Here is a 26,860-nt window from a genome sequence, read left to right on the forward strand (position 1 = left end):
TCTGTATCTCCCCCATGTTAAAATGCCAAACTTCACAGCAGAAAAAAATATGTTTACAGCCTGGTGCAAAAAGTAGTTTTGGTATATAGCTAATTTTGCCCTTCATTACAACTGTGAGGGGGGTGAATTTTTTTATAACTCATCCGTTCAAATTATATTAAGCCTTAAAGTTCTGCATAATTAAGGGCGTGGCCACTTGAGTGACAGGGGGATTGTCGCTGCTGTCACTACTAGCCGTTTGTCTGCTGTCTGTTAGCGTTACGTTACTACCTCAGCTAATTCTTGAACTTGGCATCTCTGCCATGTTTGTGCTTTTTTCAGGATTATTTCATACAATTTAATACATGCATTATACCTTCGCCCACACCTTTGGATTCCGTCGTTGTCGAGTATCGAGAGAACCAGCGCTGTTTTTCAGTTGTTTTCCTCTGTGAACATGCACTCATGGATGTCTGACAATTTCGTCGCTTTTTGGAGTTTTCAGATTTAAAAACGTCTGAGAGGCTACACTCGTTCTGCGGTACCATTGCTCTCACGGAACAGATAGACTATATATGCTTATTTAACATTTTAGTGTTAAATAAAAAGTACCGTCAGATGAAATCCTGCAGGTGTCCTTGCTTTCTCTGTCCATGCAATAAATGCACATCCTTGAATGAGCGCGGATTTCTAGCGCATTTACTTGAACTTCTTAGGTAATATCTATAGCTTGACCCATTTGAGAGGCGGCCAAAATCAGAATTTAAAAATAGACTGAATAAAGCTCTCTACGACCTTGATGTGCGATGCCGTGCTGACTGACATCTATGCACAATAATTACTGTCACAAGCTCACAGCAATATTGTAAGTTACTGCAGAATACATTTTTAAAGCAGAATAATACAGCATCACAATACACATAGTCTCACTTTTAGCTATGTCTTATAGTATATTATAGTATAATAACTAAACTCGATCACGTCAAGCTAGGCGGGCATGTTTTCAGCAACCAGGCACCTCAGCTCCACCCACGTCCCTCCTCTTTGCCCATTTTCGGTTATCCGGGAGTGACGCGCGGTGACATGCTCCCAAGATGGCGACGGCAGGCTCCTCCCACTTTTTTGCTTCAAAAATGCTCTTCAGAAACCTACGGGTGACGTCACTGTCACTACGTCCATATTTATTAGAGTCTATGAATAAAACACATCCAAGATCGGCGACTCTGTCTAGTCGAAGTTTGTCCCGAAGCTCTTTTTATCTAGGAAATCCCACACCAATACTGATCTGTGTTTGATTTCTCCTCTTGTCCAAATCTCTCTTGGGTCATTTGATTCACCCATACGTTTACGTTTCTTAAACTTATCTTTGGCAACAGAACCTGCTGCAAACGATAATGAGTAATTGTGGCCCATGACAACTGTGCGAAACAACAACAGTGGTGTGCTAGGAACTACTACTAACGCATATTTTCATGAGACTCACTGTGTCCCCATGGTTCTATAGCAGTAAAAGCAGAAACTGAGGACATGACTCCATCGACAGGCGACGCAATGAGGAGGGACGTTACACAAATTGCTAATTTCTCTGGATTTAAACGGTTGGAAACATTTGGGATACTGTAAAATACACAAGTGAACAAAATATATAACAATGTGCTACTGCGTTTTGGATATTTTTATGCAAAAATCTTACATATTGTGCCTTTAAGACACTTATGTACTTTTGTAAAAAATATTTTTTTATCCCGCAGGACCATTTAGACCCCAATATTATCTGACCAAAATTGTTTGTTGTACAAAAGTTTAAAAAAAACAATTCTTGAAATCCAACATTGACATTGATTAATATTAGCATGAATCACAGAGGCCAAACAATGTGCGAAATTATTAACATGACATAGGCTGAATAAGGAAAACTGAGAATTTTGCGAATGCATAAACAGCATACCAAGTGTGATTTACCAGCCTAACACATGGAACAAATACAGGGCCAAATATAATATTGGTATTAGTCATATTACCAAGAGACAGATGAATTTGCATCAAAATACTATAAAGTTTGATTGGTCGGCCTTTAAAGTCACCAACAAAATATATTGAAAGAATTTTCTCCACCCTTTTAAAAATTGATAAGCACATTTTTATTTTTTTATCCCGACTGGGGTCGATTATATGGTTAGGTTAATATTTTATTACCATATTTGCATTTAGGATTGTTTTTTTGTTTGTTTGTTTTCCTGCTAAAAGTAAAACCTCATCCATCAGAAAAGACCTGCAACTAATTTCTGGGACAAAAACACTAGTTGAGAACCTCTGATTTAAATGTACTGCAAAAATGTAAAAAAATAAATAAAATAAAAAACTTGAAATCTTGATTAGTTACAGAAATGAAAATATAAATAATGAACTAGAAAACCAGAAGGAAAAAAAAAAACTAATATCTAAATATTGAAAAAACATTCTTGGATAAGAATGTCAACTAATCATAAGCAGATATACATATGACATATGAGGAGGAAGACTTAAGGAAAGATAGTTCCCAGTGTCTGAATGTGGCTTACTTGCTTGCCGGATCAAATATGCAGTGTTTTCCTAATAACATTTTTTAGGTTTGCTTTGAAGAGCGGAAAATCACATTTTCATCCCAAAACATAATAATGGAGGGCACTTGAGAAGAACCTTCAAACCTTGTTTATTTGTGATTCAATGTTTGTTTGTGTATTTCTACAGATGGGACGATGGGAAAACCACACATTGAAGTTGAAGTTTCCTGTGTGGCCGCGCTATAATTCGTTCGGGGACGCGGATGCCGATGAGAACCACTTGAGCATTGTGACCCTAGAGGAAAGACCCTTTGTTATAGTGGATGATGTGGACATTCTTACTGGCACATGTATGCGTAACTCTGTACCTTGCAGGAAACACATTAAAGAGTGAGTTATATTTTATTTATTTAACTTTAAAGAACAACTTTAGCAGATAATACCAGTTTTGAATAAACCAATTGGTTCCGCAGGCATTATACATCCTGTCTTAACCTTCAGCATGAGAGCTTTCTTTTACTGGGGAATAGTGGAATAATTGTGTTGTCTCTAATGTGGTTATGAACTTTTTAGTGTGTTATATATAGAACTCATTAGATTGAGCTCTCTTCAATCTTTCTCAGTATCAGCTGTGTTTCTAAATCTCTGTGCCTGTATATGCTGCAGTAATGTCACGGACGGCTCCTATGTCAAGAAGTGCTGCAAGGGCTTTTGTATAGACATCCTGAAGAAGATTGCCAGAAATGTAAAGTTCACCTATGATCTTTACCTGGTCTCAAATGGCAAACATGGCAAGAAGATCAATAATGTTTGGAACGGCATGGTGGGGGAGGTTAGTCGCTCTAAAAAACCTAACGAGCGAATTATCTATCTATCTATCTATCTACCTATCTATCTATCTATCTATCTATCTATCTATCTATCTATCTATCTATCTATCTATCTATCTATATATCTATCGTTGTATCGTTGTATCGTTCTATCTATCTATTGTTGTATTGTTCTATCTACCGTTCTATTTGTCTATCTATCGTTCTATTTGTTTCTATCTATCTATCTATCTGGGGGAGGTTAGTCGCTTTAAAAGACCTAATGAGCGAATCTATCTATCTGTTATTCTATCGTTCTATTTGTCTATATAACGGTTATTGTATCTATCTATTGTTCTATCTATCGTTCTACCTATTGGTCTATCTATTATATATCCATCTGTCTATCCGTCGTTCTATCGTTCCGTCTATCAATCATTCTATTAATCTGTCTGTCTATCTATCGATCGATCTATATATTGGTCTGTCTATCATTTTTTTATGGTATCCATCCATCCATCCATCCACTTTTGTGTATTTCTGTTTCATTCAGTGTGTTTTCTTTTTCTTGAGGTGTTTTTTTCCCCCTGCTCTGTAGGTATACAATAAAAAGGCGATAATGGCCGTGGGCTCATTGACCATAAATGAAGAGCGGTCAGAGGTCATAGACTTCTCTGTCCCATTTGTCGAGACAGGCATCAGCGTGATGGTGTCACGTAGCAATGGAACAGTGTCACCCTCTGCGTTTCTAGGTATTAGATGAAATTATATCTTTGAAATCCCTCTGAAATCAGTGTTTTTCTTATATCTGCCTTCCTCCATGCATTTTCTCAATTCTCTCTCCTCCCTCAGAACCCTTCAGTGCTTCAGTGTGGGTTATGATGTTCGTCATGTTACTCATCGTCACAGCAATCGCTGTTTTCCTCTTTGAATTCATCAGTCCGCTCGGTTTCAATAGAAACCTGGCGCAGGGCAAAGGTATGATACACAACATCAACCATACAGTCAAAAACCCTCTGCTATAAGATGATCTAAAACAGACAGGATACTTGATTAAAATGTGAAAATCTGAACATTAAGCATGTAAACAATTAGCACCTTGAGTACCTGTAGATCCACGATTCTCTTGTAACTTGCTACTCACTCTTCACTTCTACACACTACTTTCCCTCTTTCTGTTATACATTTCTAAAGACCCTCATGGACCCTCCTTCACCATTGGTAAAGCAGTCTGGCTGCTGTGGGGTCTGGTGTTCAACAACTCTGTCCCAGTACAGAACCCCAGGGGCACTACCAGTAAATTTATTGTATCCGTTTGGGCCTTTTTCGCTGTGATCTTCCTGGCCAGCTACACTGCCAACTTGGCTGCCTTTATGATCCAAGAGGAATTTGTGGACCAAGTCACAGGCCTCAGTGACAGAAAGGTAATTGTTTGTGTCTTGAAATATAGTAAGCTGTCTTACTCTCTACTGCTTCTCTAACCTATATACGTATGTATACCTATACCTGTATTTTAGGATGAAACTAAAATATGTGACTGGATTATTCTGTCTGACATATCATTGTTCCAAAGTTTGGGGTCATTTACATTTTGTAAAGTTTTTGAATATTTGTATATATTTTTTGATATTATTAGTGTTTTCTTCTTTGATATATTTACCCATGTCGGTAACACTTTATAATAACTGCAAGCTATGAATCATTAGTTAAGCATTAGTAAACAGTTAATTCATCATTTCTAAAGCATTAATATACATTAATAAGCAGTTTATAAATACAGCTATAAATGCTTTATTCTTGATTCTTGATTGATAAGCATATTTATAATGTGTTTAATAATTGTATTTTCATACTTTATTAATGATCAATTTCTAAATGAAGTATTGCATTATTTACAAACCAGTTATTTAGGAGTTGTCAGTGGTTCATAAGATCACTTAGAAAGTGTAAGTAAATATTCCTATTAATAAATTATTTATTTTTTCTGTTTAGAAGATAATCAAGACTTTAAATCTCCTTTGTAAATGCTTTACAAGGCATGAATAGTCCTCACTTTAGATGAGCTTTTTATAGAAACATATAATGTTTATATGTTTATCAAGAATAAAGCATTTATAGCATTATTTATAAACTGCTTATTAATATCTATTAATGCTTTATAAATGATGAATTAACTGTTTACTAATGCTTAACTAATGATTAACAGCGTGCAGTTATTATAAAATGTTACCATCACTCTAATATGCTGATTTGGTGCTCAAGCAACATTTCTTATTAATAATTTTGAAAAAAGTTGTGCTGCTTAATATTTTTATGGAAAGCGTGATAAAAAAATTAAGATTCTTTGATGAAAGTTCAAAAGAACAGTTATTTATAGGTTTTTTTGTAACATTATAAATGTCTTTTTAGTAACACTTATCAATTGAATGTGTCTTTGCATAATAAAAGTATACATTTCTTTATAAACATATACAGTGAGGAAAATAAGTATTTGAACACCCTGCTATTTTGCAAGTTCTCCCACTTAGAAATCATGGAGGGGTCTGAAATTGTCATCGTAGGTGCATGTCCACTGTGAGAGACATAATCTAAAAACAAAAATCCAGAAATCACAATGTATGATTTTTTAACTATTTATTTGTATGATACAGCTGCAAATAAGTATTTGAACACCTGAGAAAATCAATGTTAATATTTGGTACAGTAGCCTTTGTTTGCAATTACAGAGGTCAAACGTTTCCTGTAGTTTTTCACCAGGTTTGCACACACTGCAGGAGGGATTTTGGCCCACTCCTCCACACAGATCTTCTCTAGATCAGTCAGGTTTCTGGGCTGTCGCTGAGAAACACGGAGTTTGAGCTCCCTCCAAAGATTCTCTATTGGGTTTAGGTCTGGAGACTGGCTAGGCCACGCCAGAACCTTTGATATGCTTCTTACAGAGCCACTCCTTGAGGGAAGGAGGTTGTTCCCAAAAATCTCGCAATACATGGCCCCGGTCATCCTCTCCTTAATACAGTGCAGTCGCCCTGTCCCATGTGCAGAAAAACACCCCCAAAGCATGATGCTACCACCCCCATGCTTCACAGTAGGGATGGTGTTCTTGGGATGGTACTCATCATTCTTCTTCCTCCAAACACGTTTAGTGGAATTATGACCAAAAAGCTAACGACCTCAAACAGGTGCATCTAATTTAGGATAATAAATGGAGTGGAGGTGGACATTTTAAAGGCAGACTAACAGGTCTTTGAGGGTCAGAATTCTAGCTGATAGACAGGTGTTCAAATACTTATTTGCAGCTGTATCATACAAATAAATAGTTAAAAAATCATACATTGTGATTTCTGGATTTTTGTTTTTAGATTATGTCTCTCACAGTGGACATGCACCTACGATGACAATTTCAGACCCCTCCATGATTTCCAAGTGGGAGAACTTGCAAAATAGCAGGGTGTTCAAATACTTATTTTCCTCACTGTATTTTACTGACCCCCAACTTTTGAACTATATATACACATTTATAAACAACATTTTTGGCTCTGTCAGCCATCTTGCCTATGATTTGTTGCTTAGCTCATCACAAATCCGTTGTGAGATTACCTTATCCATTGAGTGCATGCTTAAAATTCCCCGTAAAAAAGTACAAATATACAGTTGGTGATATAGGAAGTTATTTCTACCTAAAAAAAAAAATGTTTTTGGTGTAACCTAATGTATTCCATTTATTTCAGTAAATAATTTCTCTGTTTTGAATAAAGCAAGTTAATTGAGATGTTACAGCATGAAGAACAGTTTTTAGGCTACCTGACAAAATATATTTTCCGGTGCACTGTCTAGTTGGCAGCTCACTAGGTTTTAAGAGAGCATCCGTATGTCATTATAAATTTACAAGATGGAGCGTCTGAACTACACCAGTTACTAGGTTTATCTCGCTGGATTTATTTCTGTATTTGAGCTTGTATTGATTCTCTCCATGTATCTGTTTAAGCTGCCCTCACAGCTCTCTATGTAATTGATGTATGTCTTTCTCTTTCATAGTTTCAGAGTCCCTATTCCTATTCACCACCGTTTCGCTTTGGGACCGTGCCTAATGGGAGCACAGAGCGAAACATCAGGAAAAACTACCCAGACATGCACCAGTACATGGTGAAATACCATCAAACTGGAGTTCAGGATGCACTGGTCAGCCTCAAGACTGGGTATGGCTGGGATATGCAATTTTCTTGCACGGTCAAAAAGGTTATTTTTTGGTAGACATAATTTTTCTGTAAATGTATATAAGCCAATAATTGTGCTTTATTGGTTTATACAGTAAACTGGATGCTTTCATATATGATGCGGCTGTGCTCAACTACATGGCGGGGCGTGATGATGGCTGTAAGCTAGTAACTATTGGCAGTGGCTACATCTTTGCCACAACAGGATATGGCATTGCCCTGCAGAAAGGATCCTATTGGAAACGGCTGGTCGACCTTGCTATCCTCGGGATCATTGGAGATGGTATAAGTGTTTTTCTGCATTTCTCTCTTGTTATTTCACTTATTTCATGACCTCTGTATTAAACACAATCTCTTTTCCAAACCATATTGAGATTCCTTGCTCTCTACAGCATTCTAAATGAAATGGAATTTCATAAATTATTTATTTAAAACACACTACATAGGAATCAAATCTGTTAACGCTCACCCAGATGCCACATTAATAGAATGAAGTGCATGATTTGGATAGATTTTAACTTAGCGCATGTTATTGACGCAATAATCTGATGAGCACAAAACTTGCATAGCACACACAAATATGTAAGGGATCATGTACAGTTAGTCGTCATTATTGCAAAATAAACCCCTGTTAGGGTGATCTGATGAATCTGATACTAGGTAACAGTATATCCCACATATTGCACAACAATAGTTTTTCAGTCAAGTAAATAAATTTACATGAAATACTAATTAGAATTAAAAAATCACACACACAGACATCTCTCTCTCTCTCTCTCTCTCTCTCTCTCTCTATATATATATATATATATATACTGTATATATATACTGTATATATAATATGATAAAATACTATTTAAAATAAGTTGTTCACTGTGACACTGAAGACTTGAGTGATACTGAACTGTTTTTTAAAATTATTTTAACATATATTTCACAATACTACTGTTTTACTTGAAGTTAATGCAGCCTTGGTGAGCATAAGAGACTTACAAACATTTTTGAATGGTAGAACAAAGTGAGCAAAACTACTACAGTGTAGGAGATTGATTGCCAGGAACAGCAGTCAAATATGCAAATTAGCAGTCATTAAATTAAAAAAATTTACAGCAGAATGCTGTTATCGACCGATCAGAATGAAATATTCCAGGTGTGAAATAATGGTTTAAGAAGTTAATTTAGATTTAATTATTGTACTATTTTCTTATTTTGGAGGATAAATTATAAATCATAAAATCTTGTAGTGCTTTATTCATAAAGCGCATGTGTTAGAGATCCTGCTTTAAAATATATAGCCTTTCTGTTGGGAAGTTGCCTGAAATGCTAAAAATGCTTCCCAGGTAAACAGCTCGCAGCGTTTTTTCCTATGCATAACCATTAACTGTAATTTTGTGTTGTGTATTAGGTGAGATGGAGGAGCTGGAGGCTCAGTGGCTAACTGGTATCTGTCATAATGAGAAGAATGAAGTGATGAGCAGTCAGCTGGATGTGGATAATATGGCTGGTGTGTTCTATATGCTTGCGGCTGCCATGGCTCTGTCGCTAATTACTTTTGTCTGGGAGCACCTCTTCTACTGGAGGCTACGTTACTGTTTCACTGGTCTCTGTTCTGGTCGGCCAGGAATTCTCTTCACTATCAGCAGGGTATGTCACAGAAACACTACGGTAAATTAACTAGAGAGATTCCGTTGCTGAAGGCAACCATTATCTGCTTCAATCTTGACAAATTAACATGTCATGGTGGCTGTTTACCACAGTCGTCTTAAAGCATCATCAGAGTAGGGATTGCTGCTTATGTGCTGACAAACACATTTTTTGCTGTGAAATAAGAAAGAGCTTATATAACAGAATATAATAGCACCAGCCATCGTCTCTGGAATAAAGTTACAGGGTGCGGTTGTTTGTCACAGCAGGATATATTACTTTATTCCATCGGTTTATAGAGTTTCAGAACCCAGAAAAAACACAGAGAGACTATATTGAGAAATATTGTGCTAATATATACTTTATGGTGTTAGCCTCCACTTATGAACTTCTTTCTGTTAACATATCCGTCTCCATTCCACCTATAGGGGATTTGGAGTTGCATTCACGGTGTCCATATCGAAATGAAGAAAGCCCCAGAGTTGGGCTTCAGCCCTCAGGCCAACATGTTGCACCTTCTGAAATCGGCTAAAGAGATCACCACCCTTGGAGTTACCTCACCCAAACGCCCTGTGAGTAGCATTCTCCCACCTACCCAGGGCTTGCTGGAAATCATGGGCGGAGGAAAAGGCAACAACCTCACCCAGAAAAACATGCCCTATAGCAATACCAGCACCATGCTCAGCAACCGTCACAAAGAGCCACTTAACAACACTCTCTTGCCAGGGCAACGTGCCCTAAGCTTGACGGATGCTCAGCCAGGTGTTGCTGGAAATGGGGGCTCAGGAGGCGGAGGTGAGACCACACGACCTCCTGCCTCCAAGCCACGTGCTCTGTGGAAGAAGTCTGTGGAGACCCTACGGCAGAACCCAGAACCTGGGGGAAATTCCCCACCATCTGCCCCGCAGCCTACCGAGACCCTACCAATGAAGAGCCAGCGCTACCTGCCCGAAGATGCACCTACCCGTTCGGATATGTCAGATTGCTCAGGTCGGGTGGACTTGCAGAAGCAGCACAAGTTAAAAGAAACGGTTCGAAAACGAAACCGCCTACCGCGGGACCTGAGCGACGTGGAGCTTTCAACATTGCGGAGCCAACCCAGCCAGCAGAGCAACCACAGCGCTCAGATATACTCTCAGAGCAGCCAGGGGAGTCAGATTTATACCATTGACTCCATTGACCAGGAGCATGGGCTGCACTACCCAGATATCTTCAGTGACCACCGTGACACTAAGCACCGGCCACCTTCTTCCTCCGAGCAGCAGCCAATTTTGCAGCTGAACAGCAGTCTGCTCTCCCAGGCCCATGAACCAGACGTGATGCAAACCGCCGTTGCGAAGGATAAAAAATACAACACATATGGAAAGTCCGGCGGGGCAGGGAGCATCGGCGGCGGGCCTGCTTCTACTCAGGATCCACGACAGACGCACTGTCGAAGCTGCCTGTCGAAAGTGTCAAGTTACTCCGGGCTTTACACTGTACGGTCCCCTCAGTATCGCTGCGATGCCTGCCTGCACTCTGGAAACCTGTACGACATCAGCGAAGACCAGTTCCTTCATCCAGATGGACGGGGCACCGGCGGCGGAAGTGTTGACAGGTCCTTCTCTCCTTTTCTCCCCCAGCCTGATGCTTCCTTCACAGCCTATCTTCCCCAGAGTGACCAAGAGGGCGACGGTCTTATTAGTCACTACCAGAACGAGGGCGTGATCATCCGCCAGCACTCGTATGAGAACCTGCCACAGAAGAGTAATTCGCGGCGGGTGAGCCTGCAGGACAGCACGCCGTATGCCAACATGCCCTCGGCGACTTTGATCCCAGACAAGCCCCTAAAAAATCAGTCTGTGCACCTAAACCACACCCTCGGGAGTGTGGGTGTCAGTGGACTCGGGATTGGTCGTCGCAGCAAGTCGATGTATCCAGCGCGCCCGACGGAAAACCCCTTTCTCCAGACGCTTCGTGACGACCAGCGTCTAGCTCACGGCCGCAGCTCCACAGACATTTATAAGCAGCTGGTGCCGCTCACATTAGGCCAGGCTGACGGCAATATGCTCGGTGTGGGGATGGTGACCCCTGACCTCTATTACCCCGAGCATGTGATGCCTTATGTAGCCCCTCCCCCTGTCGGCACATACACTGCCCCCAGGGCAATGAGCGCTGGGGGCGCTCGGCGTGTCTACAAGAGGATGCCGAGCATCGAGTCTGATGTCTGATAGAGAGAGAGGTCTGAGAGACTATGAAAAGACATGCATGGATATTTCCACCAGGATATGGCTTAACCGTGGAACTCTTGGCAGGATTGTAAGGCTTTATGACTATAAGTCAAGCAAGTTTGGAATATATTTTGTTTCCCTTCTTGGACTTAATCTGTCTGAACAGAAACCAGAGTTCAACTTTACATCAGGTCCTCCCCTCTAGTTGAGCGGCAGCTCTGTGTCTTCCAGAAAACATCAGAAATGGTGGGCAGGACGCTCTCGCGCCTTCGAGCGAAGGAAGAGCAGCGAAAGCTGCTTGGAAGTACAGGGGCAGCTCCAAAGAGTTTCCTTTTTCACGCAACACGAGCAACCAAAAAATTGAATAAATAAAACATATACGTGAATATCCACATTCTGCACTTTTACACACACACACACAAAAATACACATGCACATGCAAGAGGCACAAACAATACATGATATCGAACCACAGAAAGGACAACGTTAGGTATAATAATAGAATCTCTCTTGACCAAAAAACGAATACCACATACAATGTAATGGCATAAATGACAGGTGTGCACTTGCACACATTGACATGCTCTGAAATAAATAATTGCTTAGCAGATCCAAACCTGATTGAGTTTTTGGAAAGGTGGCAGAACATCTGTTATAAATGCGTGTACGAATGCATTTTCGGTGTAAAAGCTGCGCTGAGGCACAGTCCAAAAAGACTGCTTATAGTACTAAGATTAGATTTCCATTCCAACCTGAACTGTGACAAAATGCACTACCTGAATGATTAGTCTCGAGTGTAATCTCTGAAATCAAGTACACTAGAGAATTTCAGAGAAGGAAAACTCGGTGCACACAAGGCCTGCGACTCCTTTGTGTCTCTGAGGACACCAAGAGGAAAAAGTCAATGACCCTCCCCACCCTTGAATCTGTCCGTACCTTGCCTGCATGCAGAGCGCAAATGCAGGAAGACACTCCTCTGCTCACAGCACAACAGTGTAGTAAGTGTCAGTGTTCATTCATCTAAATTTTATCATCTTGAGCATATTTCTATAGTTGTCTAGAATATTGAGAAAAGTGGTAGTCAGTTTTTACACAGTTTTATACACTGCCAAATATTTGAAAGGTGTGCAAAGTATATTTATTGTGACGGGGGGAAAGAAATGCAGGGAAGTGACAAAAAAAGAGGTATACTGTCTGTCTTGTGGTCGTAAGGGACTCTGAGAAGGTGTAGACCATTTAAAAGCCCTCACCAACTAATGATGTCAGTACAGAACCACCGAGATATTAAAAGTTCCTGTTTGCCTCAAACACACAAACACATCACTTCCTGTAGAATCCAACCACAAACTCATAATTCACAAATATTTTTGGTTGTTTTGAATTATAATGGTCGTTCCAGCGATATGCACAATATCAGGTTGCAATATTATATTTATGTATGAAATTTCCTAGTTTTAATATGTTTTATTATTAGTTCCTTTCATTTTATGAATTGTTATACACGTGGAATTAATTTATTAATGTGATTTAATTGCGTATATATTTAAAAGAAAAAAGATGCATGTTAATCTTCTCTATGGTCAAACTTTTAGAATTGTTCCTTTTTGATTTTGATGTGAATGGGAGTATATGTTTACAGTGAATGTGAAAATATGGATTCATCTCAGATGTGATTTTGATTTTCATTTGAATACAAACATAAAACTGTCATATGACCAAATGTTAACTGGATCAACTTTCTTTGCTGTGTTTTCAGTAAATGCTGTGTCTGAAGCAAGTGAGGTTAACATTTGAGGGTGTATTCAGAATTACCACACAAACACGGTTTGAAAATAATAAAGCGTATATATTGTGGCTTTAGAAAAGAAAGGCATTTTTCATAAGGTTAGTCTGTCATATGCTACACGCTTGCTTCTAACCATTTTGGTTCTGCCGATGTATCCGGACTGGCATTCTTGTGTTTACACTCCCAAGAAATATTCAAATTAGCTGTTTGTTTTTAACCTCATTAATGTCTACGAAATACTAGCATATTCATATTTCATATTTCATATCAGCCTCCATGGAGAAGGCCTTGCCTGTGTGCATCAACATCTCACTTGTGAACATCTGAATGTAGACAACAACATCCAGATCCAAGACACCGTGGGATATTTCAGTGTCAAGAGTAGATGGGTTGTGGTTAGATTTTAGTGGTTTACGCAACCAGTATGAGTTTGTATTTACAGGTAGATTTGACCATCTGAATAAATCTATTTGCACATTGAGCTGTTTTACATCATTTGCATCGCTTCCATTATGCAAATTTAGACTCATTTACACTTTCTTGATCTACAATTGATTATATTAAAATGTAATAATAATGTGGAATAATGTTAAATTATGATTGCAATTCCTGCAATTCCTACCCTTGTGGAATTTGAATTTGTCATGAAATTTTTTTTTGTTAAAACCACGCGTAGACCTAAGAGTATAGAGTCAGCTTAAAACAGACATGATAGCCAAATGAGTGCAACATATTATTTGGTCTTATTATTCGTATTGTTTTGACATGCATTTATTTCACTGGATGAGAACGTTTTATTTATTTTTCTATTTATTTTTTTCTCCAGCAGGTTGTTTACAGCAAGTCATTTATGTACTGAAGAAGAAAATGTTCAAGTCAAATGGTAATGGTGAGATGTAACCGCTTCCATTTTTCAAAGTTTCCCTTTAAATATATTTTTACTGTCACTTGAGTGTTTAAACCACAATTTAGGTTATTTTAAAATGACCAGTAACAGTTTCATTCTTTTAGGTGAAATTTAACTATGCAAGTAAACCAAAAGATCAAACTGACAGCTTGGCAGACGAGTAGTCCCTTGCTAGTGAAGCTAAAAGGTAGTTTTTCACATATTTTGGTCAAAAGAGCATAACAATGGATTTTTACTTTATAACATGAAGCTTGATATGAAGTTGTAGTGCATATTTTCTTTGAACTCAATTGCAGAAAACCACTGTTTTTTTGCCAAGTTAATCAGCTTACTTATAATCACTGGAAAATTGCTAATTACATTAGCACTTGTCAAATAGCAAACAGGAAATATTGTGTGCTTCTTATCCATGCAGAAAGCAGTGCCATAATGTCAGACTATTGCGAGTGATTTCTGAATGACATCCTGACCCAAGTCTCTGTGATAGAGTCCTGTCTGTAGATTGGCTCGGGTCCCTCCTTCAATGTCAAAGGGAAATTTCAGCCAAATTGATCGTCCATCCGATGAAAACTGTAAGCATGACCGGTTCCAAAAGATTATTTTCAGCTCTGCTTAATAATTCAAATGATTTGTGGTTTATCATTTGTGCCCATAGCACAAATGAACGAGACCTCTGTGAGGACCACAGTGATTCTGTATGCAACAAAGGCGAACATATTGGTAGTATCAGTAACTAAGGTAGGCTATACCAATATTTAATGCTGACAATCTGCAGCTAAATAAAATAAATGTTACCAATACTGTACATATTTTGCATCTGCTATAAGCCTAGTCATGTTGTTACAGAGAAATATAGCCCATTCCATTTAAACGAAACAAAATGATGTTGATACATGATGGGCTTTTGGCAGATCTTTCAAAACAACTTTGCATTGGATTTTATTATTTTTTTTCTGTAATATGTAGTTGCCAAAAGACCCTGACAAATCTGGCATCTCATAGGCACAACAATTGGCTCAGAGAAGTAAGAAATGCTCTGAATCCAGCACTAGTATTGCTAATAGTATTACTATTACTAGTATTCATAAATTCATATATATAAACAAGTCGGAATATTTGTGCAAGGTAAACTATATAGTTAGTTAGGCTGATGCACTGTAGAGTGTGTGTGTGTGTGTGTGTGTGTGTGTGTGTGTGTGTGTGTGTGTGTGTGTGTGTGTGTGCACTGTCAGTTGACAAATGCTGTTTATGTTCACTTGTTCCTTCAGATGTCCAAGACTAGTATATGTGAAGACTGTATGTGACTTTTTGGGTAGATAAGAAAGTGTGTCTAAGTGAGACAATGTCTCTGATTTATCATTCAGATTAATATAAATAAACATCCCAACTGCCCTGGTTTAAGTTGAAGTGTGTAACTTTATTAGATTTGCTTTCAAAACATTGCTCTGTTTACTTGTTTGACACCCCAACATTGACTCCGAACACAACATTGTTCGTCCATCCAATAATATGGTAGGAGTTTTCAGGAAACCTGTTTGAATACAATTCTTTTTTACAATAATCATTTGTTGGCACAGAAATTACACACTTCAGCTTTCAATTTATTTATTTATTTGTTTGTTTGTTTGTTTATTAGCATTTTAATATGCAGTCAAGGTGAGTTCTACAATATCATAGAGCTGAATTGATTTTAAAAAAAAACATTTTATTTGAAATCAATATTTAGATTCAAAATGTTACTCAAAGTCCAATTAGATTATTATTTTTTTTCTCAAATCAAATATGTAATAAAATTCAGAAAAAGGCAATTAGACGTGTTTAGCAATTTTAGAATGCTTTAACAAGCATTCACTTGCCTTTGGCTGAATTGTACCATATAATAATACATAATCATACAATTGTACCATATAATACATGTTCAGACATATTTCTTAACATTTTTCTCCATAATGGTTATTTATAATATGTTTATGCATGTTTTATGATGTTTTATGTATTCATTAAGACCCTTTGGTCTGAAATAAAGGACTGTGGTAATTTCTAGTTTTATTTCTCTATCACTGTTTTCATTGATGCTTAAAGACCACTTTGCATGCTTTACAGATTTCAACCAGTTGTGGCCTACTATTTCTTGAGAGCACTTTAATGGCAGGGAATGCACTTCATGCGAGAAACTCAATGGCAGGATGTAAGTGCACTACAGAACTGTTTGATTCTCAATGCTATAATTTACAATGACTTGGGTTGTCATTTGACACGCTGTAGGCCGTACTGCAGAATTATATGATATCAGCCCATATAACTGATACAAAGCTTACCTACTGTGTTAATGAAGTGGACAAAAAGTAACTATCAATATACCTCAGCTTGAAGTTTGATACTTTCATTTAAAATACAGTTTATTTTATTTTATTTGATCTCTCTTTTTTGTTTTATTTATTTAACTTTTGACAGTTGTATTTATAGGCCTATTATTTGTTTTAAGTATGTGATTGTTGACAGTTGGATCTTCTTTTTTTCATTGCAATCCAGTGTTGTTAGTATTATTTATACTATTATAGTATTTATTACTATTTTGAATAAGCCTTTATTTTTTTCAGGTTTTTTGTTTTGTTTTTGTTTTTACAATTTTCAGTTTTCATTTTAATTTACATGCTTTTTTAGTAATTTTAGTACTTCAACTTATTTATTTCAAGAGATGCAAAGGCAATATTTATAATTTTCGTTTTGGTTGAGTTTTTTTATCTAATGTAATTTCCGCTTAATTTCAATTACTAAAAATAATCATTTAAATGAATGATAACACTGTAGTGTACTATTTTTATTACTTTTTTTCCTGGGTGGGTACTTAAAAACCTTTTCTGATTTTATTTGTTATATTAAATAAACCTATTTTATTTTACTTTTATTAAATTCATTGTATTGTATCTGTCTTCTCCTCTCTCCCTCCTTATGTTTGAGCTGTTGTTTTTTTATATATTTTTTTTGTTGTTGTTGCTTTTGACAGTTATATTTATAATATCTGTTATGTTTTAATGTACATCAAGGACCAAACGCCTCCATACATTCCCTCTCCGGAAATCTGGAGTCTGTCTCTCTCGCAGTGTGTATGCATGTGTCATAGTGTGTTTAGTGATGCACACGGGTGAAAGCATTACTTTTACTCATCACTGGGCTAAAAGGTCCAGATGTATTGTGGTGAGCCTGAGAGGAGTCAGTGCGAAGAGCAGAAGAGAGTCTATCAAATAAGTTTTCATCATTTATACTGCTTTAAACAAACACCCTCAAATACACAGACATAAATCTGCAGTCAGTTTATCCTAATCTAATTAATCGGGACATTATCCATATGCAAAACATTATAGCCTACAGTAAGACTGCACTCACATCCCCACACATGTTTACATTGATGCATATCAGAGAGAGAGAATCTGGAGATACTAATTACTCACACACATTCAAGCACATTTCAAAATAAATAAATAAATAATGCCAAATTTGAAGAATTAGCATAATTAAGCCCCTAATGTGGACGTATGTGATATCCCCTTGAGCAAAAGAACGGCTATAATGTGTTGACAGATTAGCATGTACACTCACACATGACTTTCATACGCAGGATTGCTGTCAGTAAGTACTGCGTAAGTTCAGGATGCGTGTAATCGTGCGTGCGCGCTTTGCCGCACGACTGCGAGCGTGTGAGCGCACATACGTGTGAGCTTAAACTGAGAGGTCAACGACTCCGAATAAATCTCTGAAGTGCGACTGCCACCAAACCCGATTAACATTGTATTATCATGTCACTAACATGGAGCTTGTAAAGAGTCAAGGGATTTTTTTCCCTCTGAAGGTCTGTGTGGGGGATTGCGAGGAAACCGAGAGACCCAGATCTATCCATTTTTAGATAGTCATTTCTTATTGGCTTAATCTACTGTGAGACATTGAATGTTCATGTAGTGTTAGGTGTGTACTGTATCTCGCTCTTGTGGTGGTGGGTGTATACGTGTGCGTGTTTGTGCCAAACAGGAGAGGATGATGAGTTTCTTCTGGGTTGCAGTTTCGAAAGAATGAGTGTATGTTTGTGTGCATGCATTTGTGAGTGAGTATTTCTGAGCTTTTGCCAGAAGAGCGCGCTCTGCCTACACATAGAAGAACCCATGAAAATTCATAAGGGCGCGACGCCTACTCTTCAATACTAAAAATACAGAGGAAGATAGTTTGAGGCAAGAGAGGGAGGGAGGAAGAGAGATAGAGAGAAGGAGGTAGAGGATGACGTTCGGCGAGCAGGGGAGCGTTGCACACGTGGCACACCATGCAAGGGTTTCTCTTTTCAAATTCCACTCTCAGAGTCGCCACCTTTTATGATTGTATGTGTGTGTGTGTGTGTGTGTTTCAGATAGATGTGTGAGACTTTCCTTCCAGGCCTCCATATGCGGTGTGACCAAATTTCCACAAGCCACATTATGTGGTGAATCAAAGTACAGGATATTGGAGTCAGTGCACGTTTGAAATAAAAATTGACCCTAGTTAAGTTCTGGGTCTTACTGTGAACGGTTTGTCGGTGCACATTATTCCAAAAGGTTATTTTGCCTTTCTTGATCTGTAATCAAATTTCCGGTCAATTTTCGTAATGTTAAAGCTGCCGTCGGCAACATTTTTTTGATCAAATTCAGTGAAATTGACACTATAATCCGACAGAACAACATAACTAAGTTGGTTTTAGAAAAAAACCCGAGCTTCTAACTCCACCTGGAGCGTGTTATTTGTTTTGCAAAAATCCACCGCTCCCGTCTCATCGGGTCCAATCAGCGCCGGGGGGTGTGAGATCTGACTGTCAATCACAGTTCGTGCACACGCCACAGATCCCCCCTCCCTCGCGCAGACGCGCACATTACAATATCACATGCACACGACACGCCTGAAGATTGTACGAAGCGTGATGGCAGAGAGAAATCTACTAACAAGCTTCCAATTCCTCGGTTATTGCTATCTATGGATAGATTAGCCAGGGCAGCCTACCTCCGAGTCCATGGTGTTGATCGATGCTGAAGAGACGGACGCGTTCACAGAAAATCAGGTACACACGCACTGACGATGGGCGGGTGCTCGTTGGTAGTGGGGGAGGGGCATGAGAGTTGTAAACATTCAAAATTTTGGCTAAGTCCACTCAATCTGCCAGACTTGCCGACTGCAGCTTTAATTTGCAGTCACTGTTTTAGCAAAACATTTGTTTTGGTGCCATTCATATGTAACACCAACTTTTACGATCCAGTTAATTATTAAAGGGGTGATGAACTGAGAAATCAAATTTTCCTTGAGCTTTTGACATATAAGAGGTCATCATACTATAAGAATATCCTGTAAGTTTCAGAACTGAAAACGTCCTCGTTAGTCCAATAAAAGCTGATATTGACACCAGGCACAGCGAACAACAGGTTTTTCAAAGTGGGGATCTATGACGTCAAAGGGTATCAAACACTGCCTCCGCTGAAGAAGATCAACGCCTACTTCAACACTGCCTGTTTAGCCCCGCCCACCGATTCGCGCATTACATGAAACTCATTATAATATGCAAAACTGTTATCCAATCATAGCAGTGAGTGTTTACTTCCAAGTCTTCAATGCGGCACGCCCATAAAAACCGAGCGTTTCAGGAGCTAGGCTCAAAACCAGGGTAGAAAATAGCCTATTACTTTTTCATTTTGATGTTTTTGAATGTAAAAACCAAGCGAACGTCATAAGTTGACCTCAGACATCAATATAAAAAAATTAAAAAAGCCAGTTCATGACCCCTTTAATACAATTATGTCCTGATCTGCATTTTACACAAAATTATTTTATGTAGTGATAATATGTTTTTGGCTGAGTTATTGGCTGATATTAGAGATTTCATTGTGCATTTACACTTATAGTTAGATTTTGATTACCTTTCATCATACTCTTAACTATTTATTTAATAAAATGTATGTCGTTTTTTTGAAAATCTTATAACAAGTAAACAATATTTTTAACATTCTATACTATTTTGTCTTAACAAATAAATATGTAACACTGAAAACAGCTGGTATATATATGTGCTACAAATGCATTTAGGAATCATAACATGTATAATGTCATTTATATAGCGCTTTCAGTACTGCTGTACACCCAAAGCGTTGCTGGAGAGGAGAGCGAGTGAAAGAGAGAATTCAAAGCGTGGGGATTATTAGGAGGCTGTGATTGATAAAAGCCAATGGAGGGAATTTAGCCAGGACACTGCTGGGTATACACTCCTACACTTTTTAAAAGAAATGCCATTGGATTTTTATTGACCACAGAGAGTCAGGACCCACACGGGAACCGTCTGCTGGCCTCACTAACACCTCTTCCAGCAGCAATAGTTTCCCAGGAGGTCTCCCATCCCAGTACTAACCAGGCTCAACCCTGCTTAGCTTCAGTGGGCAACCAGCCTTGGGCTACAGGGAGGAATGGCTGCGGCCATTGGGCATAACATGAGAATTATCTAAATATTCTAAATAATTCTAAATATCGGTGCATTCCTAAAATTAGCAAAGTATTTTTAAAACAGATATCCTGGATGCTGATTGGCATACAGTATTTCAGTTGTGAGTAATACAAAAAATAATAACTGATGAAAAATATTTGTTCACTTAACTCACGTTGTGCCTATATAATTCCCTTTCAGTGATGATTAATAAAAGCATGTTAATTATATAGGCTTATTGAACCATTTTTAAAGATTTTCATAATGCCATATAATACAGCTTATAATGATAAATGTGTTGGTTGAACGTGAATCATATGCATTTTTATGTATATGATTGTGGTCACAACTATTAAAAAAATGATTACTATTTATATAACATATGATTATATGGTGTATTATACTGCACAATGAGTACATTATAGTGCATTAAGAATCCCATCATAATGCATTATACATACAGGCTTCATGTGCAGTGCAAGTTATTTCACATTTCATTTGGAAGCCTTTTAAAATGAATCAAGAAAACTATATTAAATCTGATATATTGCATGTGAACCCAATTATGTGTTTGAGTGCGAATACACTTATGCGCCCAGAGAGTGTCAGTCTATCAGAATATGTTCATTCATAAAGTCACTTGGGAGAGAGACCACACAAATAAAGCCAAGTTATGACTAATTTTGCGTTCAAAAACACGCCAAATGGGAACAGTTTATGCAAATGCATGCAAATTAGTGTTATTTTAGGTGAGTTCCCGGGTGCAGGCAGAAGTCAAAATGTTTGGATTAAATATATCGCCATTAGACATACCATCAAGCAGAACGTGATGAAATAAAATTTCAGTAGCCTACAATAAAAGAGTAATACTCTGTGGAATGGAATTGACATAAATTGATGCATTTTCAAACGGTAAGCCTGAAGGGTGTCTAATAAACACATTGCATGGCCAAAAGTATGTGAACACCCACTTTTAATGAACAGGTTCAGATATATCTGCTGCATATATTCAGATACACTATATTGCCAAAGGTATTAGGACACCCCTCCAAATCATTGAATTCAGGTGTTCCAATCACTTCTATGGCCCCAGTTGTATAAAATCAATCACCTAGGCATGTAGACTGCTTTTTTCTGTCTGGCAATCTGATGGAGGAGTCTGGGTTTGGCAGTTTCCAGGAAAACGGGTCTTGTCTGACTGCATTGTTCCAAGTGTAAAGTTAGGTGGAGGGAGGATTATGGTGTGGGGTTGTTTTTTCAGGGGTTCGGCTTGGCCCTTTAGTTTCAGTGAAAGGAACCCTTAATGCTTCAGCATACCAATCAATTTTTGGACAATTTCATGCTCTCAATTTTGTGGGAACAGTTTGGGGAAGGCCCCTTCCTGTTCCAACATGACTGCGCACCAGTGCACAAAGCAAGGTCTATAAAGATATGGATGAGTGAGTTTGGTGGGGAGGAACTTGACTGGCCTGCACAGAGTCCTGACCTCAACCCGATTGAACACCTTTTAGGATGAAATAGAGCGGAGACTGCGAGCCAGGCCTTCTCGTCCAACATCAGTGCCTGACCTCACAAATGCGCATGCTTGAAGAATGGTCAAAAATTCCCTTAAACATACTCCTAAACTTGTGGAAAGCCTTCCCAGAAGAGCTGAAGCTGTCATAGCTGCAAAGGATGGGCCAACTCCATGTTAAACCCTACGGATCAGGAATGCATATAAAGGCAGATGTCCCAAAACTTTTGGCAATATAGTGTATGTGTGTGCAGCCATGCAGTCTTATTTTAAGCCGAATAAAGCACGTTCTGATCCAGCATGACAATGCACAACGGATTTTGCTGAGTCTGGTGTGGAAGAACTCGCACAAAGCCCAGACCTGAATCCTACTGAACACTTTTGGGATGAATTCGGCTGTGTGCCAGACCCCATCACCCAACATCAGTATCTGACCTCACGGATGCTCAATTCTGAATGGGAGCAAATCCCTGCAGCCATGTTCCAACATCTTGTAGAAAGTCTTCCCAGAAGAATAGCAGCTGTTAAATGTTCAGCAAGCACATTTTGGTAAACTGTTCGACTGTTCGGCTATTTTTGGCCATGAAGTATGTATACGATCTAACAAATAATTCAGTTCAGTGTTGTAAATGTCGGCTTTTCTGTATTAGTCAGAATTTAAATATTGGTGCATTCCTAAAATGAATGTATTTTAAAACATAGATATCCTAGATGCTGATTGGTCGATATAGTATTCCAATTGTGAATAATTCACAAAATAGTAACAGCTGTAATGCACAATATCTGTTCATGTATATATATATATAAAATACATTAATTCTTTAATTCAGTTAAGCATTACCGTAGTAAAATCTCTGAATATCATTTAAGTGATTGTTTGTGTTGGACATGTATAAATGTCTAAAAATCCAATAGTTAATCTTTGTCTAAGATTTATATATTTTTATTACGTTTATTCCACAAAAAGAAATGAGCATTTGAATAACAAATTATATTTTTAAGGTATACTTGTAGTAAAGGTATGTTGTTATGGGAAGAAGGGAAGGGAACCGGCGAACATTTAACACACTTTAATAATCATAGCATAAACGAATATAAAACGAAAGTAAAGCACATATAAACAAAACACATCATAAATGTCTCGTCCTTCACTGTCGTCGCTCCTCCTTTTATGCTTCCTCTCCGCGAGAGATACGAGACCGGTGCGTCGCGCAGGTGTAACATATTAACGTATTTGTTCAAATTCTAACTAAAGATTTGCGAATGGAGAAATTATACTGATTAGTTACAAGACCTTCAACTATTACTCATTCCTTATCAATATTCATCATTTTTAACATCAACTTAAGAAACGGAGTAAGCTGGACACAATTAACAATCGTGTGCAAAAAGAGGATACAGACTGTAATATGATGTTGTTTTGTGGATTTTACAGCTTTAAAATGTACTCTATGTTTAGGTGTCACCATTAAACTGTGTACATCATAGAGTGTATTGGATAATGGAAAAAAGCATGAGCTATTATTTGTATAGCTGTTATTATTAAAATGGAAAGAATTTATACACTTCATTACTCTTGCTTGTTCTAGCTTCTCTCTTGTGCATTTTGGGAATAAATAAGGAACATTTCCTGTTTTGCTGGGCATTTCATGTAGCTGTCAGTAGATGCAAAGACCTAGTTTCTCTCTTGTGTGTGTGTGTGTGTGTGTGAGAGAGAGAGAGAGAGAGAGAGAGAGAGAGAGAGAGAGAGATGGGGAGATGGGGATGACAAGACAGTTGAAAGTCTGGAACATTACACAGGTGGCCCCCTACATGTTTAATTCATGGAGAGTGTTATATATTTATTTTTTAATGTGATATCTCAACATTTAATATGCATCTCCTGAGTGTCGACTTGTCAGAGTGTGGGCTGCAGCGATGATGTCATCTTGACATACTGACTACCCGTGGACCAAACTTCAGAAACAACACACAAAGAGCATCTCAATTAAAAAAAGATTGGGTCATTGGGACAAAAGCTGCTTTTTGACGGGCTGACCATTTTTATTTGGTTGTTTCCATTCCTTCAGGTTCAAGATCGTGCCTAACAATACATGACGTCCTGACAACTTCACACACAGTACCTATTAGTCACAAATGGGTGACTGCAAATGGGTTGTTCTAAGAAAACTGTGCCATTTGTGCCTGAAGTTTCATTTGATAAGGTTACTGCTGTGCTGAGCTTGCAAAAATCATATTTCAAGCCTGAAGTATCGGGGCCAGAACTGATACATGGACATTGGGGATCACCATAGACCACTGGATATTTAGATATGGGGGTTTCAATGGTCAATTCTATTAAAGGGCCACTTCACCCAAAAATCTGAATTCTGTCATCATTTACTGACCTTCATGTCGTTGCAAACCTCTATGGCTTTCTTCAGTGGAACACAAAAGATGATGTTTTGAAACATTTTTTTGAGCCCTGTCACATTTTGGCACAAATTTGGAAATCATATCCTCGTAAGTCAGAAAGATTAATCTGAATGTATTTGAGTCTCTTATGTGCATTTATTCAAAAATACAGTAAACATTATTGTGAAATATTACAATAACTGTTTTCTATTTTAATATATTCTATTAAAAGGAAGGAGCCCTCCTTCCAAAAGCGCAATGTGCTCTGATTGGTCGGCTGAACCAGTGTGTTGTGATTGGTCAACTGCTTTGTGTGTGTTTCGACACACTCACGCCTGTGTCGAATCTCACGCCTTACCATAACTGTGAGTTCAGAACAGTACTAAGGCCTCGCCAACCCCCCCTTTTTTTGCATATGGAATTATAAAAAAAAAAATAAAAAAAAATCAAGACTACAACTGAGGAATTTCAGGGAGTTCAGAAATAGTGTGCACTAATATAGAGTACAACTCCCTTTGAACTGGACTTTAAGTGGAGTGAAAACAGCAACATTAAACACTAAAGAAAGCTGAAAATGTGAAAAAGCATAATATGTCCTCTTTAAATATTCTAATAAAATGTATTATATTTATTATTATAATTTGTATCATTTGATCAATTTAATCAATTCTATTCAACCCAGGCCAAAGCTGAACATGCGTCCCAGCTAAAGCACTGTGGCTCGTGTGTGTGTGTGTGTGGGGGGGGAGCAGAAAAGTGACTTTCTAACTTCCTCAAATGTCACTGTAAATTGGAAATATCCAGTCAAGTAATTCACTTTTGATCCAGATTATATCTTTCTCAAATACTCGCCCTGTGATTTCTTCTTAAAATACCCTATAAGTCTCACTAATTGCTCTCCAGGGGGGGGCGGATGTCTAACCCTTGAATAATTTTTACTTTTAGTTCACTTAGTAGACTTACCTACTCCGAGTGGATCCGTTCCTCAGGCACAGCAAGGAATAAAGGTCTATCATTAATTTGAAGAGTGTGAAGCACTGGTCACAGTTAATTACCTTTGTTGGTGTGTGTGTGTGCGTGTGTGGCTGCGTGTGTGTGTGTGTGTCTGTGTGTGTGTGTGTGTGTCTGTGTGTGTGTGTGTGTGTGTGTGTGTGTGTGTTTTAGCAGGTTTTAATAGGCTTGGGACGAGGTCGGCACTTAGAACCTCTCTACCAGGGAATCTCCATTAGACCTAATTGTGGAGAGAACACATTTTAGTAACAGATGGACCAAAGTTTCCAGTTGGTCTGTAACAGTAGCCCATAAACACACACGCACAGACACACACTTAAGTAGGGCAACCTGACGATAGACCCGAAATGAGAACACACACTTGCAACTCAAGCTGTCAACCTCCGGTAGTTTTTGCAGCACATTTTTGCAAGTTTGGCAGGTGTTGACCTTAATGTGAGTGTGTGTGTTTATGTGTATTTGAACAGGCACAGGTCTGTAACTTCAAGAATTTGCTTTCCATTGTAGTTTTATACAGGCACAGTCTTCTAAGAACAACATTTGCTACTCCAGTGCAGTAATGAACATATTTAATGTGCCGCCTTTGACAGCGAAGCTAGTTTGAATGTAGCTTTGCACACTCTTAAAGTAATAAAGAAAAGCTATAGCTATATGCATATATCGATGCTTAAACTATTAAAGGGCCACTTGACCCATAAATGTTCCAAACCTCTGCAGCTTTCTATCTTCTGTGGAAAAAAAATAGTGTTTTTATTTATTTATTTATTTATTTATTTATATATGTTTATTTTTTATTTATTCATTTATTTATTTTTTGTCCGTACAATAAAAGTCATTGGGGTCTAATGTTGATTTTTATGTTCCACAGAAGAAAGAAAGTGATACAACTTTGGACCAACATGAGGGTGAGTAATTGATATCATTTTCAAAGAAAAAAGAACCCATAGTTATTTATTTGTTACTATATTTCAACCCTGTCCCAATTTGTCCCATTCTGTCCCAAATGCTATGTTTTAACTTTATATTCATCAAAGAGTCCTGAAAAGGAAAATGTGTCCACAAAAAAAGCAGCACAACGGTTTTCAACAGTGATAATAAGTGTTTCTTAAACACCAAATCATATTTCTGAAGGATCATGTGACACTGAAGACTGGAGAAAATTCAGCTTTGGCATCACAAGAATAAATTACATTTTAAAATATATTCAAATAGAAAACTGTTATTTTAAATTGTAATAATATTTCACAATATTACTGTTTTTTACTGTATTTTTAATCAAATAAATGCAGACAAAAAAACTTCAAACTTTTGAAAAAAAGGGTGCATTTTTGGGTGCAGTCAGATTACTATTCATTTGGCACAAAAA

At 38.0% G+C, this 26,860-nt stretch overlaps 1 protein-coding gene across 2 annotated transcripts in view; it reads left to right on the forward strand.

Moving 5' to 3' along the window:
* grin2ab (glutamate receptor, ionotropic, N-methyl D-aspartate 2A, b) overlaps positions 1 to 13,655 on the forward strand; it is a 104,715-nt gene extending 91,060 nt beyond the window's left edge. For both annotated transcript variants that reach the window (XM_084091481.1, XM_084091482.1), the window contains 9 exons: positions 2,710 to 2,912; positions 3,189 to 3,354; positions 3,930 to 4,083; positions 4,184 to 4,309; positions 4,526 to 4,755; positions 7,367 to 7,527; positions 7,641 to 7,828; positions 8,951 to 9,189; positions 9,618 to 13,655. In XM_084091481.1, coding sequence (XP_083947607.1) covers positions 2,710 to 2,912; positions 3,189 to 3,354; positions 3,930 to 4,083; positions 4,184 to 4,309; positions 4,526 to 4,755; positions 7,367 to 7,527; positions 7,641 to 7,828; positions 8,951 to 9,189; positions 9,618 to 11,399 — 3,249 coding nt within the window. In that variant the 3' untranslated portion in view covers positions 11,400 to 13,655. The remainder of the gene's footprint in view (positions 1 to 2,709; positions 2,913 to 3,188; positions 3,355 to 3,929; positions 4,084 to 4,183; positions 4,310 to 4,525; positions 4,756 to 7,366; positions 7,528 to 7,640; positions 7,829 to 8,950; positions 9,190 to 9,617) is intronic.
* Positions 13,656 to 26,860: the final 13,205 nt, after the last annotated feature.

This window comes from Abramis brama (genome assembly GCF_963993115.1).
Source record: "Abramis brama genome assembly, chromosome: 2".
Lineage (NCBI taxonomy): Eukaryota > Metazoa > Chordata > Actinopteri > Cypriniformes > Leuciscidae > Abramis > Abramis brama.